Source organism: Coffea arabica, chromosome 4c, assembly GCF_036785885.1.
Source record: "Coffea arabica cultivar ET-39 chromosome 4c, Coffea Arabica ET-39 HiFi, whole genome shotgun sequence".
NCBI lineage: Eukaryota > Viridiplantae > Streptophyta > Magnoliopsida > Gentianales > Rubiaceae > Coffea > Coffea arabica.
The window spans coordinates 2,669,841-2,689,520 of record NC_092316.1 but is presented as its reverse complement, the minus strand read 5'-3'; the positions used below and the strand labels follow the sequence as shown (position 1 = coordinate 2,689,520).

General features: G+C 35.8%; 2 protein-coding genes across 5 annotated transcripts; both read right to left on the bottom strand.

The window, feature by feature from the left end:
• Positions 1-164: 164 nt before the first annotated feature.
• LOC113739805 (nuclear pore complex protein NUP50A) lies at positions 165-3,930 on the bottom strand. 2 transcript variants are annotated; one of them, XM_072045439.1, is made up of 2 exons: positions 3,712-3,930; positions 165-1,726 (listed from the first exon to the last, which is right to left on the bottom strand). In XM_072045439.1, exon 2 carries the CDS (start codon positions 1,623-1,625, stop codon positions 456-458), a length of 1,170 nt encoding a protein of 389 aa, XP_071901540.1. In that variant the 5' UTR covers positions 1,626-1,726; positions 3,712-3,930; the 3' UTR covers positions 165-455. The 2 variants fall into 2 exon arrangements, with proteins under 2 accessions (XP_071901540.1, XP_027122943.1); XM_027267142.2 differs by having other exon boundaries at positions 165-1,798; positions 3,712-3,929.
• Positions 3,931-5,987: 2,057 nt separating this feature from the next.
• On the bottom strand, positions 5,988-18,489 carry LOC113739592 (coatomer subunit beta'-1-like). Of its 3 annotated transcripts, none has more exons than XR_003460277.2 (26): positions 18,187-18,489; positions 17,990-18,010; positions 17,758-17,819; positions 17,531-17,585; positions 15,349-15,385; positions 14,915-15,240; positions 14,687-14,818; positions 14,446-14,594; positions 13,876-13,944; positions 13,365-13,515; positions 13,197-13,262; positions 12,660-12,848; positions 12,174-12,314; positions 12,007-12,081; positions 11,732-11,908; positions 11,551-11,642; positions 11,348-11,464; positions 10,460-10,574; positions 10,247-10,318; positions 9,609-9,805; positions 9,431-9,524; positions 8,462-8,568; positions 8,011-8,140; positions 7,561-7,761; positions 6,971-7,035; positions 5,988-6,311 (listed from the first exon to the last, which is right to left on the bottom strand). XR_003460277.2 is itself a non-coding variant. In XM_027266860.2 (26 exons), the coding sequence occupies exons 1-25, from the start codon at positions 18,187-18,189 to the stop codon at positions 7,016-7,018; spliced, it is 2,757 nt and encodes a 918-aa protein (XP_027122661.1). In that variant the 5' UTR covers positions 18,190-18,489; the 3' UTR covers positions 5,988-6,311; positions 6,971-7,015. The 3 variants fall into 3 exon arrangements, 1 of the variants encoding a protein (XP_027122661.1); XR_003460276.2 differs by having other exon boundaries at positions 7,526-7,761; positions 18,187-18,488; XM_027266860.2 differs by having other exon boundaries at positions 7,602-7,761.
• Positions 18,490-19,680: the final 1,191 nt, after the last annotated feature.

Here is a 19,680-nt window from a genome sequence, read left to right as displayed (position 1 = left end):
ACCTGAACATTATAATATCATGTATGACCGCCACAAAGTGAACACCCAGCGTTTTAAGCTCCTCGGAAGAGGTCATGCAACACTTACTACTTCCACATTTCTCGGCAGAACAGAGAAAAAATACCACCGGATAATTAACTTGCAATGCCATAAGATTATGCAGGTTGACGCAACTCAAACGATACATCCATCTTTCATATTCTCATCTCCAGAACCATACAATAACCAAAAGTCAGGACTCGCTAAGGTACAAGCCAGAGAGCTCTTACAAAGGGCTACAAGAGAAACAGCCATCAAATGTATATGAAATGTCTCCAAACATGCACTATGGATAGAAATCCTCTCTAACCAATTTACTCTTCCATTTGGTCCTTTGCTCCCTCGGATTTTTGACCAAAATCTAAAAAGGAAAGAAATTATGCTTCTGGAGGTAGGATTGTGAGCAAGCATCAGCATTATCCATCAGATGCCTTGGGAGAATTTTCTGGGGTCTTCAGAGTAACTGGGTTCTTGGCTTTATGTTCTATGACACAAGCCCGAAACTCATCAACTATGGAAGCATCCTTAAACCTCAAAGCAAAAGTAGAAAGACCATCTTTTCCATCACCTATGCTATTCACACAGGCAAAAGTGACCCCCTTCTTTTCCATATCAGTCAGCTTCATGTCAGGATAAAGACTAGCATTCAGAATCAGCCGGTAATTCCCTCGTGTTCTCATAACAAGTCTGGCTTTTGCTGTCCCACTCGTTGGAACATTTACTTTGAGCTCCCCCTTCCCCCGCTCCTTCCAGGATCCACCATGATACTCAAAAAGCACTGAATCAGCTACAAAAACAGGCTTCTCATTCTCTTCCCCTGTCTCCACAGGAACCTCCTGCATGGAAGAGAATCCACTTCCCTCGCTCTTAGTGATAGTTGAAGCCCCTGACGAACCAAAGAGAGAAGAACTTCCATTATTAGAAAGGCCAAATCCAAAAGAAGGCGAGTCAACTTTTGATCCAAAAAGAGAACCAGAACCAGAACCAGAACCAAGTGATCCAAAGGAGAAAGTGGAACTGGAAAACCCAGTTCCAGAAAGGCCAGTGAAAGCATTTCGGCTGCTAGAAAGCTGTTGAAAGGAGCTGAAAGATGCAGCTTCTCCACTCTTGTCAACACTTGCATTGTCATCATCCTTTCTATCCTCATTCTCGCATTCCTTGACTTCAGCATTTTCCTTGTCATCCTTCTCAATGTTGTTTTCACTGCAAGTTACTTTCTCAGCCTTGTCATCTGCAACTTCAAGTTTGTTTGGCCCCTCTTCATTATAATTGTTCTCCTTCTCTCCAATAGTTCCTGTGTCTGGTTCATTGACTCTACTCTCTAATTCATTCTCGTTCTCATCAGATTTATTATCTATTTCGTCGCTTCCGACAGTTTTTACCTCATTATCAGCAACACTTTTTCCACTGTCAGCTTCAGCAGCGAAATGAGCAGTAGTAGCACCAGAATTTGGAGGAACCAAGCGGATTCCAGCAAAAGGGTTAGAAGATGGGGCTGAAGGAGTTGTTGATGACTGATTACGACGAACTTTAACAATTCTTCTGCCTGCCAGCACCTCTTCACTCGCCCTCTTGAAGGTTCCCATCTCTTGTTCAGATGACCCCTCCTCATCATCATCAAGACCAGGGTTATCTCGAGATAGTTCTCTTCCAGCAGCCCTCTTTTTTGAGGGTTGAACATTGCTTTCTGCATCCCCCATCGAAAATATATAGTAAAAAGTTTGACGTTACTAGCTGTTTTGTCAGGAAAGTGACTTTTCTGCACCCAAAAAAAGATAGAACTAGAACATTGGAGTATAAAGTACAAAATCCAAGAATATATAATAACAAATACTAAAATGTACACATGTTTCTAAGAATAAAATGATTTTAAAAAACAAGACATACTGGAATACTAAAATTACGCTGGTAAAAAGGTGACAATGAAGGAAACTTAACCATAATCTCATCTAGTCAAAATTACAAGGCAAACAAGGTATAATAATGACATACAAGAGTTTCCAAAAGCAAAATTAATGTGCTGCTTCTACCTCGACATACTGGAATACTAAAATTACGGTGGTAAAAAGGTGACAATGAAGGAAACTTAACCATAATCTCATCTAGTCAAAATTACAAGGCAAACAAGGTATAATAAAGACATACAAGAGTTTCCAAAAACAAAATTAATGTGCTGCTTCTACCTCGACAGTTCTTAATTGTCTCATATGTCATAGTATTTCAATACCATTAAATTTTGCTTGGATATTAGAAATTTCGCACCTCAGGTGAATTTCTATTTGACCTGATTTAACAACTGAAACATCATACAAATACTTCAGATGACATTTCGGTGCCATCCAAAGATATATGACTGCAGAAATAAGGTGCAACAGATTCTATATTAAAAAAAACTCGTGCTTAAAACTTATTGACACCATTAGACTTTGTCGTTAAAACAAACTCAGCAAACAATTATGCCAATGAATCAAATAATAACTAGATTTGGCAGGAACCCTTCAAGTCCAATAAGGAATTAAAACCCACCGAGATGCATGGAAAATAAGGATCTGTATGACCTTGTATAAGAGGAGGATCATACAACTCTATTAGCCCTAATTTAGAAAAAAAAATCCTAAAACACATAAAGCAATTCATTTTAGTATATCATATACTAGAAATAAAGAAAAACGATATGGATAAAAAAAGAAAACATTGATATACGACCTGGCCTTTTCTAAGCAAAGAAATAACAAAATTACAATGGAATAACGGTATCAAAAGAACAAGAAGAAAACAACAAAATTAATGCCCATAGTCCGACATGCGGTGGGAAAGCGGAAATTACCGCCACTGGAGACAGGAACCACGCGAAGCACTAAAATCTTAGAAAGCCAAATAAACACGCAAACTCCAGCCAGTGAATGAAAGCAAAAAAATCACCAGCGACAAAAAATAATTCAAGAAACAGCTGTGTCAATTGCCCAAAAAGAAAGAAAATGAGTTGACCACATCCATTCTCCTCCTTTCTCACTCTTATATCGAACTAGTATAAAACCCTTCTGATTGAACCAATTCTAACCTAGGGTGTATGAGCATTTTTAGGTCAATACCTGCATTGGAGTACAAAAATTGACATCTGAAAATTAAGATAAAATTGAGCAGGATATTAACCACTCTGACATCCTATAACGTATTAGTCAGCTTACAAACCAGTATAATTCAAACTTTTCCTTTTGCATACGTGGAAAGAAAAGAAAATCACAGATCAACTTATTTTTGAAGCATAATCCCCGAAAAAAGAAAATCATACAAGAATATGAACACACATCCATGTCCGCCAAGAAAATTCCAGCTGAAACTTTGAAACAAATCTTGCCATTCAAGAATGAAAAGAACCAAAAAAGATAAACAAGTGAAAATTCAACTCTTTATTCTTAAGAGCAGCTAGACACTACCATCAACCCAAAACCCCTTATCGGAAACTTTTAAAGAGAAGGCCACCCCAAAAGGCAGCGAACTAATCCAATTAAGTTCCTGAATTAAATTCAAGAATGCGCCGAAAAACAGAAAATACACGCTCATAAGGTTCAAAGTTGTACAACATAAAAACTAAAAGGGGAAAATACAAATTAAATGCTGAAAAGTGAAAATATAATGGATATATGTGAGAGTGAAGGAGTTAACCGAAACCTAAGAGGTAGCGTTGAAGGTGTTTTGTTAGACTTCGTCGGAGGTTGGATTTGGGGGGCTCTCCCCGCTTCTCTTCTATCTCTGTGGGCTCGACGGCATAAAAACCCTAGGTCCAGGTGCCTATTTTTCAACCAAAATTCCAGAATAAAAGAAAGTGCCCTTCCTTCTTCTTATCTTTCTTTGATGGGCATCGGCACCGCTGCCTTTTTATTTTTTCCCCTTCTTTCTTTACTTCAAGAATGTAGTACTAAATTATCTTTAAAAAAAAAAGAAAAAGAATGTAGCACTAAATTAGTAAGTTTTATGCGTTTCTGTAAACTAGAGCTCTTTTTTTGAGTTAAATACAATAAATCGAGAAGTAAATAAAGAGGACGAGGCTATTTTATTCTTTATATTTTTATTTTCCATAATTAAAGAAAGACTAATGTTTTTTTATTATTTTGATAAAATATAAGAAGAAACACTAATTGTTGAAAGGATTTTTAACAAGGTTGGAATCGGAACCGCATTTCGGTTCTATTCCCATTTTAGGGAATTATAACCGGTATCTTTACATATGATTTTTTTTTGGGTTTAAATTTGCGGTCAAATTATTGTTCAATTTGGTGGAGTTTCTGGTCGAAAATGGAACCGTCATCATGCCTAATTCAAAGAGCTTTCCTTTTAACCGCTAGGCCAACTCTTTGCTAGTCACATTAAAATGTGATGAACATTAATCAATACCGGAGTAAAGGACTGATTTTACTCAAAGAACAAATAATTGAAAAATAGTACTACAATTTACATCACAATTATGGTGTCAAAATGTAATGCACATTAACCTAATAGTAGAGCAAATAAGTTATTTAAGTCGAAGAACAAATGATTGATTGTCATTTGAATTGACCTCACAAGAAATTAATGTTTGGAATGTTATTTTTAGAAGTTTTCGTAGAAAAATATATTGTAGTGATTTGATGTATGTGATGTAAAAGTAATTGACAAATGTATTCACGGAAAACATAAAAATTTTTCTGCGAAAACTAACAATCCAAACAAAGTCTAGAACAAATGATTGATTGTCATTTGAATTGATTTCAAAAGAAATTAAGGTTGTGTTTGGATTGCATTTTCCGTCATTTTTCATGAAAAAATTACTGTAGCGATTTGATATATGTGAGGGAAAAGGTGATAGGGAAATGTGATCACGAAAAACGATAATATTTTCCGATGGAAACAAGCAATCCAAGCATGGCCTAAATATTCTCTCAACTGAGTTAGCTAGCTCAGTTGGCTACCTGTGTTTTCTTTCTAGAATTTTCTAGAATTTGATCAAGGTTATTTAGTTTATTTTGAACATCTCAATAAATTAGATAAATCCATCCCCTTTTTTCTCTAGAATTTTTTGGAGCTCGGTCAAAGATTATTTAGCTTCTTTTGAACATCTCAATAGGCTAGATAAATCTATCCCCTTTTCCTTTTCCCTAACGTAAAAAGAAAAACTTGTGTGTACTCTGTAAAACTTGGCAAATAACTCGACGGTTTCGCAAACGTGTCATAACACTTTACCCACACAAAAAAAAAATCAAGAGACCCTATTTTATATTTCAAATTACAAAACCCGTTCACATAGCAAAATTCCAGAGCTTTCGATATTGGCATTCATCTTCGAGCGTATATCTTCGATGATTAGTTCCTACCAACGCAGATTTATGTGCGAGAGAAATCGGAATCGAGAGGCTGTAGAATAGGGATCTGTAAAGTTGCTTTTCCTTCTTTAATTTCTTTCTTTATGTTATTCTTCTGTTTTGAGAACATGCATGAAAATATATGTATCTGACAATTTTTAGCAAAAGTCAAGCATTCCTTTCTGAAATAAAAAAGAAACTACAAAAAGAAAAAACAAATCTCCATTAATTTGTCTTCTGACATTGAAATTGGCAATAACGTGCGTGCTTTAGCCGAATCCTCTCCGCGTTACATTTTTTTTTTTTCTGATGCAGTAAGTACCGGGATTCTGACGGATTATATTTCCTCTCCGCATTACATGCCTTTGCATATTGTCAGTTAAAAAGTTACAAAGAGAAAGGAAAGATGAAAAGAAAATTGCCGCGAGTTGAAGATGCGGTTGACGGCCAGTGGCAACTAGCAAGAGGGGGAAAGAAGAAGTGGTGGGGTTACCTTGTTTAAAATCCTTCTTTGAAACGTCACGGCGTCACAAAAATGGATCCTACGTTGATATCAGTAAACAAATTCAAATGGTGGGGTTTTTAATCATCATATTTGGAGCCTTTCCATTGGTCAACAACCAAGACCAAAATATTTCTCGTATAGATACACTCATAGAATTCCACTGTGTAACATCCATAAATAGAAAACTATCAAGCGCAATCCAACCAATTACTGATACGTTTACATTCACAATGGCACATAAGAATTTCATGAAAAAATTGGCCTAAACGAGTGTAGTAAAACTATAGAACACTAAACAACTAACTGGAGCTTGGAACACTGTCTACGGTATGTGCCCTGACAAAATTCATTGTGCTTGAAAAATCACACCACCAGCAAAAAAGACACCCAGTCCCTTTGTCTCCTCTTTCAGATACGCCATAGAAAACCTGAAAAAGAAGACTAGCACAATTGTAATTCTGCAACAAAAAAGAGAGACAGTCCATTTCATCAAAGTAGAAGGCACTCTTATCAAACACGCCAACCCCAAAGGAGAATTACAATTGATAAAATCTTGAAGAGCATGCAACAAGAATTTCTACAATACAAAAAACTCGACCAGATAAAACAGGTAAATCTCCTCTGAAGTGAAATCCCAACATGAAGAAAGATAACGTAGTAGTGAAATTCCGATCCAGGTCCAACTGGAGATTCTCTGAAAGCTACCAGTTCAAAAATTGCACTGTTATTAATATCAAGTCACGCAGCAGCACAAAAGTTTGTAATAAAAATGTTAACAACATTAATAGTTTGTTCCGGGGAAGCAGAATAGGAAGTTCAACTATCTATTCTTGCTCAATTGCGCTTCATTCACTACAAGATTTGGTCATCTCATGATATTTCTGCATGAAAGCTCAAACTAAGGTTCTCCAGTCTATAGGAGCTCTGCCTTGTTTGATCAGGAAACTAGGCAACTTTTGCATACATAAAAGAATGTAAAAAAGGCAACTTTTACATCCATAAAAGTATGTAGATGAGCAGATAGCCCAAAAACTTTAGAAAAACATGGATTAACAAAATTCATATTACGCATGAAATGAGCTCTCACCTCAAGGAAATTGAATTCAGCAGGAACCAGGTGTCTTGACTGGAACTAATGACATGGTGTAAGCACTGCCAGTCAGGAAAAGAGGAAAAAAGAGAAGAAAAAGAAAGCATAATTAGAACCTTATGTTTCATACTTCACACCTTAACCAAGAAGTGTATAGCAATTAAAATTCAAAACTAAGAATCTTGAAAGCCGATCAGGATAAGTCACTGTCCACTACATTACAGATACAGTCAGCACTATAAGAAACATACTTGAAAGAAATAATGACAAAAAACAAACCATAAGCAACAACTTAATCCATTGCTGAGGTTCGACGCAGACACGTTCATTAAATGAAATGCAAATATAAGATCAAGAAAATCAGTGTGCTAAATTGAGCCCTCCCTTAGCAAGAAACTAAAATAAATTAATAACAAGTTTTAAATGTATAAAGTAACAAGTAGAACCATAATTCAACCTTTTACCACAAAAACGACAGTGAAACAACAATGAAACAAAAGGCCAACTACAAAATTTGGATTCAAGCACAACTGAAAGATCTCAATTAATCACCAGCAACAAAACTAGGATTTTCACAACGGCCCAACCAATTGCTTTTAGGCTGACGGTTTTCCTTCATGATTCGTACCCCACTCTTCGTCAGCCTCGTTTCCGTTAACGAGTACTGCACCGTCTGTAGAGTCTGCATCAACCACCACAGCCTCTTCGTGAACCTCTTCTTGACCACCTTCTTGCCTCTCATCTTGTGCATCACCTATGTCCTCCTGCAACTCATCTCCATTTTGTTCCTAAACAGTACCATGAATACAATTCCAGAAACTTAGCACCAAATAGAAATAGAGGTGAATATGCAGTCATTTAGCACTATACTCAGCAGTTTACATGATCAAGTTACTAGTAATAACAGGAAAATCAATTGATTAAATAAGCTCTTGCAAGGTATACCAGTGTGTCCATCCTGAGGGAAATATGGAAAGCTTACTTGAGAAAGATATCAAATAAACATAGAGATATGGATTTGTAAATGCTAACTATACCTCATAATCCAAGGCTCCATTTTCAAGTGGTGGCTCGTCATCCATTTGCATGTTTCTAAAAGCCTCCACTAGACTGATGGTCGATCTATCCGCATAGTTCAAATATTCAATTGCTGGAGGATGATTACCCCTATAAAATAATGAAAGACTGTGAGAGTTATTCGACAATTACTTAGCATTATAATTTCTTCATATGTCAAGAGCTCTGAAAGTTGATGCACCATTCCAAAGCATAACTGAAAATGAAAGTATGCTTGAGAAGCCCCGTTCCAAGAAGGCAGGCTACATGAGAATAAGTAATAATTTAGAATAAGGCATATAGTACAACTCTCAAATAAATTTCATCCATTTAGACCATCATCTGCACACACAGACAGGTTTTTCCACAAAAGTTTAAATCACTACAGAAACAAATTCATAATAGGACAACAATAGGTGAGTACAATGTCACCTTGTTTCAGCAACTTTGCCCTCAACAGCAAGTGCAACTTGCCAGTCATCAAACATATTTGGATATTCTTCAGGATCAGCCAAAGACTCTGCAGCTTTTTGATTAACCTGCAGGCATAATTGAATTGATTTAACTGACACAAACAAGGAAGAATATCGTTAACTGATACAAAAAAGGAAGAGCATTCAGCAAAACTAATTCAGCATTTTTAGCTTGATATCCAACAAAATTCAGTTGACATTTATTTTTCTGAATATATAAAACAGCATTGGTAAGAAACAAAATTAGCTTGCAGCAAAAAACATTTCAGAATCAGGAAAATCAAAAAACGGGGATAAAGTTAACAATTTGAAAAATGGCATCACTCAACTCAACCTCCTATTTATATTTTCAGCTTTAACTGTGCACTTGTTCACCTTTTATTTCACTTTTTTTTCCAACTAAAACCAATTATTTAATCCTTGTTTGCACTTACAAAAGTCAAATGTCAAAAAATGAGAAAATCGTGAACATTTTTGCAAATCCAGCAAAACAAAGTTAAATTTCTACCATAAAATTAAGGATTAATCTTGTATGCATTGACAATATATACGCTTTCACCCTTGGATGCATGCCACCTAATTTCAATTTGAATTTGAATATCATTTTTTGCATATGTGGCATGCATCTAACGGTGATAGTATATGCACTATCAGTGCATACAAGATATTAAACTCTAAAAGTAAATTTATTCCCTTACACAACTTTTCACAGAAAGAAATAAATCCTGCCCAATTGAACTCATAGCAAATCTACATTCTGCCATAATTTTGGCAGCACATGGAGCAAGTTACTTTAAAGATTCCACATTGACCTCCAAGCTCTAAAATAGAGATCATGAGAAGCCTTTTAATGTCCATATAATTCAGCTTAAAAAGCTCACAACCATATACAGTTAGAAACAAGCACCAAAAAACAAGTAGATCTAACCTTATTCAAGTCTCTTCTCCAGATTGCTACTATTTCAGACACCTTACTTGGAAGATAAGATCTAGCCATCAGTGCAGCCTCAGGTATCCGGTTGCTTCACCCCAAAAAACAAAGGTTAAGTCAACAAGTTTTCCCAAAACAATCCATTAGTAAATCCGCAAAATATGAAAATAATTACCTTTCAATCAACAGCTGTAGGCACTCTTCCAACTTTCCCAGCATAAACAGACAAAGGAAAGCAACATTATTCTTCCCATGCTCTTTTGCGCTAGATGCAAGTTTTGATATGCCCTCAGCATCTCCCAAAGAAGAATACAACAGTAACAAACCACTCAAATCATTTGCCTGCTTCAAGCATTCCTCTGCCATCTCTAACTGCAAAATGGAGGAAAAATGCATCAATACAAGAATTGTTGAGAAGACAAAAAGTAGAACCTATTTGACTAAATTGTAAGAGGGGAAAAAGCGCAACTGGAGGGGCTGGGTTTCGCATAGCAACCACCAAAACAAGACAGAAAACTTATTTGGACATTCAGAACCTTTAACCTCCTCCTTGAGCATTTGACAATAAACCTTATTGACAAAGGATTATGAAAGAATGACCAAATCATTGCCGTCATTTACTCAGATAGAACCACATCACACTCATCCATCTCCAAGACTGTTCCCTAATCTAAGTGCAAGAAATATGACCAAAACATTACTGCCAATGATTGAGAAAAAACTATACAGTCAGCACGTCAAATCAACAATGCTGTTTCCCAAGTGCAAGGAATTTTCAGTTCAAGCTCTGTACAAATCAACAAGTAAAAGTACCATTCCAGTGGACATAGCTAGTTCTCCCAACTGCTTCCATTTTGATTCACTCTGTGCTACACTGGCAATTTCCTGAACAAAGAAACAGCATAATGAACTCTGTTATAGGACATCATATTTTGAAGGAGCAAAAAGAAACACACACAGCCTGAGAATGCTTGCGTAAAAAAGAACAAAGCTTAATTCCTGTTCAGATAGGTCAGCAGTTAATACCTGTGCGATCTCTAGTTTACCCAGCTGTATGGCTAGCTCAAATCTGTAATCAGGGTCAGTAGCAACTTCCAGGGCATCCTCTACCATTCCTCGTGATTCAAGGAAACGCGCCACACTAGCAATAAATTGATTTTCAAATTGGGATCAACAAATATCAAATCCTTAATTTCATATTCAGATAGAGCAGAAATATCTATGAAAGTTAACCATCCAACACATTGAGATGCATTCCATCTTCACTAACAGATACATTATGAATTGGCATCAAGCAGGCACTTATTGCCTGCTTCCAAGCATGCACACATAAAATGCGACTTGAGATGCACCTCAATGCACAAGGCAATTAAGATAGCAAGAAAACAAGTCAAAAGGCAGTATGCAAAGTGAAAGGAGAAAGCACCACCATTGTGCCACACAAACATCTGCTCATATGCAATATCGAAATTCACTCAGCCACCAGTCTAAAATGGCAAAGACATACTATACACCTCAAATCATATGTGCTACAATCAAACTCCAAATTCAAATGCAACATGAAATTCAATTCCCATGGCAAAATATTTTTGCAAAAGGAAATAATAGGCACCAAAATTGCTGGATGCCAAACTAAAACTCAGTTTTAATTTTTCAAGGAAAAGGCAGGATGTAAGATGTAAGGTGAAGGTGGAAATCAATCACTTACGGCTACAAGCATGAACAAATTTGTCCATGTTTACACAATCAGTTGCAAACATGTAAGATTGCAAACACAACACTGCCAATTTCATAGAGTAGTAAACCAGAACTTGAACATCATATAACTGTCTGACCAACAAAACTGCATCTATAAGTTTTATCAGTAATCAGACAGCAAGATGAAACTCACTCCACCAAAGACAGTACACCTACCTGTTATGATGCTCCTTGGGGATGGATGGTAGGACCTCATTAGCCCTTTCTATGTCGCCACGCATAACGAGTGTCTTGTATTCAATCAAGCTCAGGAGCAAAGTGTATCCCATCACACTGCAACAAAAGTAAACAGGAAAGGCTAACAAACAAAATGACAGAATGACCTCGTTGCCTCCAAGGACTCGTAGAAGCCTACTCACTTGAATTCTTTGTCAATGAGGTACACTCTACTCTGGTTAGCTAGATATCCAAGCAAGTACATCGGTCGGTCTAAATGAAACATAGTGGTAACCTAGAAAAATCACATAGATCATAAGGAATTAGTCTTTAAGAAAAGAATCTTGAAGCATTTAGGTTGTTAGGATAAATTGGGATCCATACCTCACCACCAACACAATAATTTAGCCTCCAAGAAGAGTTATTGTAGATAAAGCAATCACCCACCCAAATTCCAGTCCTGACTCTTTCATTTATTTCATATAAAAGCTCAAAGGCATCTTCAACACCTTGTTCATCTACTGATTTTCCATTATCAAGATGTGCAGAAACTACATCACGCTGTAACATTTGAATCAAGATTCCATCACTCTAAAAGGGATACCAAGAAAAGAACTTTCCCAAGTATATAGAAAGCATAGGTGAATTAAATGCCTTACATTATATTTGAGTATATAGAAAGAAGTGTCACTAGCTATGGCCACTAAATCACCACTATCAGCCCAGTAGAGATTCTGGAAAAGGTTAAAGTGACAAAAATAAGCAAATCAGGTAATGCTGATACAACAGTAACATGAAAAGATGATTCAAGGCGAGCATCCCTTACTTTAACATTAACATCAATACGTCGAATCAACCTACAGTCAGCCCAATCATAGAAACAAATGAAATCATTTGAGCACATTGACAGTAGAGAACCACCAAATATGCGCTCAGCAGAAAATGTAGGCCGAATGCTTTTCTTCTCCTGTAAGAGGTCACCATTTTTACTTTCGTCAATATCAGAAAAGTCACTTCAAAATCATAACAAAGTACTACTGGAGGGACAAAAAATAGAGATGCATGAAGAGATAAAAATGAGTTTGAGCTAGATGTGCAACCTATCCCATCAAAAGCAATAGAAAGAGAGATTTAGAGTTTCACAAAAAGGTTTTAAAGCACCAAGCAGATGTTTAAAATGAAATAAAACAGGATAAACTTGCCACCACACAAGAAGCTTGACATAGAAAGCTGTAAGTAATACAATTTGATGCGGTTCCAATTTTTTTTTTGAAGGACCATATACCCAAAAGGAAGATAAGAAAATACAGACCTGGAAATTTTTACTAAAGATTTTTATCTTTGATGTACTTTCCCTAACAGCATATTCCCCATCTGATGACCACACAAACTCCAATGCTGAACCAAATGACCTATTTCTCCATGCCAACGCAGTATAGATGATGTATTCACCATCACCACAGACAACGACAAACCTCCCATTTGGATTGTGCTTTAAGTTCTGCAATACAAACACACAAAGGATATGCAAGTGAAAAAAAGCAACAGAGCAGCTAAAACAGAATTAATATCTTGGATAATTATAGAACAGATTTGACAAATACCTTTGAAAAGAAGCAATAATTAAATTGAAGGGGATTGAGTCAAAAGTCAACTTGAAAGGAAACATATCATTTTTGTTCATTTGTCAGCTTTAAACAGAAGTAGACACTGACCACTCCAATGACTATCACTTTAACACATAAACCAACCAAAAAGAGCATAGAAAAAGATTGCCACCCCAATCACTACATGTAGCAAATGATACCAAATAAAAATATAAGATTTCTGAAAAAGGAGACCAACTTACTTGTGGGTAAAGATCACAAGTACCCAACTCTTTGACGGCTAAAGGCAACCTCTCTCCATCAGTAACCTGAAGGAACAAAGTGAATAATTAACTCCAGTACCTTTGAACAATAAAAATTTTCCAGTATTATATTTGATTGAGCATCAGAGAAAGAACAGCAAGTCATACCTCATAATCGGCTCCCACACTCTTGATGTTGACAGTCTGAATCTCATTATGCTTAGCCCATATGATTTTACCACTGTTGTCCATACTGGCAACAGGAACCTCACGGCCTATTTTCACCATGATTGTTCCTTCATCGTAACCAATTACAACCCTGTGAAGAAACTTTTAAATTAATAAAGATGTTACGAAATAAAGACTCATAAACATCAAATGCAGCTATGAACATTATCCTCTCATCGAAATTTTCGTCTCCCAAATTAAAAATTTCTTATTCAACTCAAAGAAACCTTGTTTTCACTTATTTTACAATGAGATAAAAGGATTGACAAAGTTGTGTAGACACTCCCATCTACAACAAGGTCAAAAATAAAAAATTAAGATGCTGACAAGGAGCAAGTCAAAAATTGATACACCAAAAAGCAGATTAGAAGCATGAGCCTTTTCCAGTAAACCTCTTGCATGCAAAAAAGGTATCACATAAGCAACCAATACAGAAAATTAGAGAACATACCGCCTGGAACCTCTCATGTAGCCTACAGCCCATACTCGTTCAAGACCATAGTTCAAAGTGTTCTCAAGTCTGCAAAAAATTGCAAATAAATTAAGATATACCCATAATGGACAACAAAAATGTAGATTCATATTTATCTGACTTTAAAAAAATCTGAAAAAGGAGATGGGGAAAGGCCATAAACCATGGCTAGAAGTATCCAATTGGATTTTGAAAGAGCCAAAGTATCCACAAGCAAGTAGAATAAATTGACAATCAGGCTGTTATTCAACACTCCCGGTTACAAGAGATATAGTAGTTCTAAATGGTTCTTTTTCCCAAATTATACTTTCAAAAACATTTTGGCAAAACTTTTTAAAGCAAGGTACAAATGTGGTCTTCTCATGCCTAAAAAATATGCATTCTGCCATTCTCAGTTCTCATATTTGAAGAAATGGATTTACACCTTCAGTTCCAAGTCATAATGAGGGACAGAAAATGGCAAAGAACGTTAGTAGAATACTGCAGAGCTGTTTGTCATTCAGAAGCCAAAGCACATTAAGACCAGAAAACATAGAATGTTTTAATTACCTATAGGTGGTTGCATGCCATATGCGGACAGTACCATCCTCTGAACCAGTGATTATAATAGGAAGTTCAGGATGAAAACACACAGCTGAAACATTGTGTGTGTGGCCTTCAAGCGTCTGGACACAACTTTTGGTCTGATAATCCCACACCTGATATGATTAAGACAAACAAAAAAGACTTCAGGTAAAAACTCTATATATATTCAGCAGATCCTTGGTACAAGGGGACATGAAAAACAAACCTTAGCAGTGTGATCATCAGAACCAGTGATTAGATAAGGTTTATCGCCACCAGTAAAATAATCAACGCAATTTACTCCTTTAAGATGTGCATCCAAGGTGAAATTTGGGTCCGGAGAGCCAAGGTTCCAAATCTAAATGACAAAATCATGTGTAACTTAATGTCGCTAAAGACAATAGAGTAACTACTTAAGCCAGGCAATCATTTACAGGGCAGTCACATCTCCTACCTTTATAGTGCGATCGAGAGAAGCACTTGCAAAAGTGTTTGTGTCTTTTGGATTAAATGTCACTTGCATCACATAATGGGAATGGCCCTCAAAAATCTGAGTGCACACCCAACCTTTCTCCCAGTCCCAAAGTTTGATAAGCATGTCATCAGATGATGACAGCACGTATGGAAGAGTAGGATGGACAGCCACACATCTAATGTAATCTGTATGTGCCTCAAACACTTTGACCTTATCCATTGTATTGTAGTTGTACACACGAATAAACATGTCATCAGCGCCAGCAACTACCCACTGCTTACGTGCTACAAACTTGGCTGACCTTACTGCAGCACAGTCATTTGAACATTAGATAACATCTTCCTCATTGAAATGAATAAACAGAACAAAAACAGAGTTTGCAATTAAGGAAAAAACATATACTACTTGTGCACCTGGTAGTTCAGTGACCTCAAAGGATTTCGCCATTGTCTGCAGTAACAAAATATGTCATTCAGCAAAGCTAACAATGGATGAGAAGTTTTAGACAATAAGATGATAATACTACGGGAACTGACCATTAAAAAAAAAACAATATAGATAGCAAAACCTAAGTATGTAACAAAAGACCTCTAATCAATTTTGCAAATTAACTAGGCATACCAACAAGACACTTTAGCAAAAAATTAGTGTATTTTGACTCTTATAGTACTTAAGCTAACACTTCTGACAAAAAGTATGAATGGAAGGAAGGCCTGATTATCCTTCATATATAGCATTTATGAGAAAGGAAGGCAAGATATACAAATTATAGACATCAAACTCCCTCCAAGCCACATGTATAACAAGGCTTCTGTCATAATGGCTATCCTCAAGAACTATCCATTTTCAACACCACATGCATAGTAGTATTAAAAGTTAGTTATCATCTCTTCACCAAAGTCACTCATGGTACATGGATCAATCAGAACACTAATTGCTAGTTATGCAAATAATTTATTTATAAGGACTTCTAAACCAGAGAAATATGGGGAAAAATATTTCCTGGCTCTTCAAACAAGTTACTTCCATGGAAATAAATATCTGAGAAAAGGATATAGGGGGATAGGTGAACAAATAAAGACAGATTCACAAATTTTTTCATTTAACTTGACTCAAAGGTATAGAAGAAACAAAAGATGATTTCATCTAACTGGAAATGTGTTCTATAAGCAAGTCAATATGTTAAATTACCTAAAATGAACAATTTTACTCGAACACCACCCAAAAAAACAAAAATAACTGTACACGTAGTCTGACATAAGGCATGAAACTAGCCATCTATGTCAAAACCACCTTTAAGGCTCAATCCATTTGAAGCTTCATTAGAAATTCAATTAAACTTATATGAGTTTTCTTAACTCAAGATTGTCAAGGAAACATGCAAAAAAATCAAACACCATTTTGTTTGGGAGAAGGCACAAGTCCAATCACAGAAAATTCCTATGAATTCATAGTTTCTGCTTGTTCAGTCCAACCATAAATTATAAGAATACAACAGTGATTCACACCCAAAATTCCAACTGTCAATAGTTTTCATGCATCCAACATCCTGAAACCCCATCACATGTTGGCATGCATAATATTTTGCTTATTATTGCTCTGCAATATTCATTCAATCCATTTTCCAGAAAATTAATTTACAGTTGAAATGGTAAAACCAAAATGAAATCCTGAAAACCTTTTAGCCACCATAATCTCCTAAAGAAAAGAAACTCAGCACTTCATATCCTAACATCATTCAAAAAGTATGCTTGTTATGTAATATGAAATACTAAAAACTGAGATACATGTTATACATGAAGCACAACCTTGGAGCATTAAAAAAATAGTTATTATGGACTTTGAAATACGAGAAACTGAAATACATGTCATACAAGAAAATTACTCTGAGATGGAATAGGAACTCTAATGGAATAGGAACTCAAAACACATTAAATCTTCCCCTAGAAATTATTATCATGAAGAGGTGATTCTAATATGGTTGGTGAAAGATTCTCAAGCCGAAAAGCTGAAGAAAATCCAGTGTACAAAATCCACTAGGAAATAAATCTTAGGTTAATCGTACCCACCCACCCCAAGGACAGCCGAATCTTGAAGTTCCAACTTGTCGGCTCCCATATTACCCATCACAGATAATAGTAGATGCACAAAAAAGAATATGATAATAACCCGACTGACACAGAAGTTTGCTTCTCTATAAAACACAACCTGCCCTTCGGTTTGCTTCAATATAAGACCAAAATACTTCCTTTAGACGCAATAGTCCATCATGTGTCAAAATTTCAATCCAAAGACATAGCAGAGCTAAAGTAGGAGGTTTTCAGCAAGCCCCAAAGTAACAGGAGAACAGCATATGGCATGTGAAATACTACCCATTTAACCTCGTCCAAAAAGTTTAACTAAAAGATTATATCATAACAGATGCACTGTTCACATTTTGAATACATTTACATTTACCTGGATCCAGGATCATGCCAATTTTCATGGTATTAACCAAATGCAAACTCCAAATTTTGAATAACAACTAACAGAGAACTACTATACTAAACCTCGAATAGCAGTATAAATCCTAACAATAGGCTAAACTTTTCGTACCTGGGTCTGGTAATTCCATATGCAAACGGTCCCTGAATACAAACTTGCCAAAATCCTATGACACAAGAAAAAAAAAGGAATGAGAGTAGAAGAAAAGGATATCATCTCAACCAATATGCTAGAGCAGCAGATTACAATCTACACGTATCCAATCCATTGCAGAAATTTTGAAATGAGCAAAGAAAAACAAATTTGAGAAATTGAACTTTGACAAGGTTGATTGTTACCATGGCTCTGTAGGATGTAGATCCACGGATTTTACTCTTTCTGATCTTTGAGCAAGCTTCCTCTGATCCAGCAATTGACAAAATTAAACAAATCAATAAAACTTCAAACAATATCCAAACACCGCCCGAATAAACCAGCCAACAACAATTATCAGCTCTCCAACAAACAATTCCCCTTCGCGCAGCTACGCAAATGGGTAAACAGTATAAAAAACAGAGAATTCAACAATACCTTGATTTCCAGTCTGAGAGGCTGATGCGCCACCATTCAAACAGAAAGGAAAAAAAAAATACCGTATTAGTAAATGCCGTAATAACAGATCTCAAATCGTAAACGAATTACAAATCCAGCAGCCTACTCATCAACGGAAATCACCAAATTCGAATTACAAGAATGAATTATCCAGATCTAAGTGGAAAACAGCTTACCATTGTCACTGATTGAAATTGGAAACCGTACGAGGAGATTCGTAAACCCTAGAGATCCGATTGAGATCCAATTTGAAGTGTTAGTGAAGTGAAGAGAGAGAGAGAGAGAGAGAGAGAGAGAGAGATCAAGAGAGAGAAAGAGGGAAAATGGGGAAATTTTTTTGGGGGAAGAATGAATAAAAAGAGGTATTGCACAGGTAACAGCGCCACCCCTCTCCGTTTATTTGTGTAACGACGAGATGGGAATTTGTTTTGAGTAGTGCTGCTACTTATGTAAGATGTCGAATTTCATCGATTTGGATTTGTTGATGATGCCTTTGGAACTAAGGAATTAATTTTCAACAAGTTTTGACGCCTTCTTCGTTGCTATGTCATTTGATGTGTTTCTAACCGTCGATCAAGGGAATGTGCTATTTTCGACGGTGGAGATTGAGTCTCAAGGATTTTAAATTGGACTGGTTTATGCTTGAATCACCACCCCAATAGAGGTTGAGCACATGATTGACTTTTCTCCATTTTTTCCTTCTTTTTTTTTTTTTTTGTCAAATGTCAACTTGTAACTTTTCTCCAATTTTTTCTGATCTGAAAAATACCGAAGAAAGTACAAGTGTATTTGGACAGTAAATTATTTGAAATAATTTTATGAAAAAATATCGTAACATTTTTTTTATATAATATATATGAGATAAAAAAATAATTAAAAAATATATTGATACAAATAAGCGACTGTAAATTTGTTTGGACAGCTGATTATTTTCCCAAATATATTTACTTACATCATCATTAATCCAAACACGTACAATTGGATAGCAGGGCCAAGGACCCTAGAAGCTTGAACCACGCTTTTTGCATGAATTGTTTTTGCACAATTTAATCTTCAATATTTTGCCTTTTCCGAGTTTTATTTCGAAGGCGATTTACACAAATAGACAAGCTAAATAAAAGAGTTCATGCGTGATTTTTGTACTTCTGATACTACTACATAGGTAATTATTGAAGTGGCAAGAACTACAACGAATTGTATGAGATATTTATAGTAGCTTTTTGTCCTTTTTTTTTTAAAATTTAATGAATGGTAATGAAGATTCCCAACTAAATATTTCCTAATAAACAAATGGTGCTTGAAAACATGCACCGGATCCATTGAGCTTTTATTTGAATGTGGAAGACATGTCAGAGTTTTAAAGAACAATAATAATATTTGTTGATTTTTTTTAAATTATAAGTAAATTCCTTCTCTGCGACATGTTTTAATGGTTTGTTCCAATGAAACTATCTTGTTATAAACACGGTTAATTTGCTGTACAACTAAGCATTACAATTTTACAACTATTTATTTAGGTAGGACGAACATAATTGTAGTCAAAACAGAGTTATTTTTTTCCCATTTTCTTCAAGAATAATATAAATTTATTAACAAATCCAAGAAAAAAAACGTGTTATTACTTATTTTATTAAAAAAAAAATATTGGTGAGTTCATCTCCTGGCACCAT

Bases quoted from the DNA above. Each gene is read 5' to 3' on its own strand.
- LOC113739805 (XM_027267142.2), bottom strand. From the start codon at position 1,739: ATGGGGGATGCAGAAAGCAATGTTCAACCCTCAAAAAAGAGGGCTGCT.
- LOC113739592 (XM_027266860.2), bottom strand. The intron at 14,819-14,914 runs GTAGGAGATGTG...TTTGTCATTTAG, and splicing joins CTCTCGATCGCACTATAAAG to ATTTGGAACCTTGGCTCTCC. The intron at 12,082-12,173 runs GTAAGGGATGCT...AACCTTTTCCAG, and splicing joins GTATTGATGTTAATGTTAAA to AATCTCTACTGGGCTGATAG.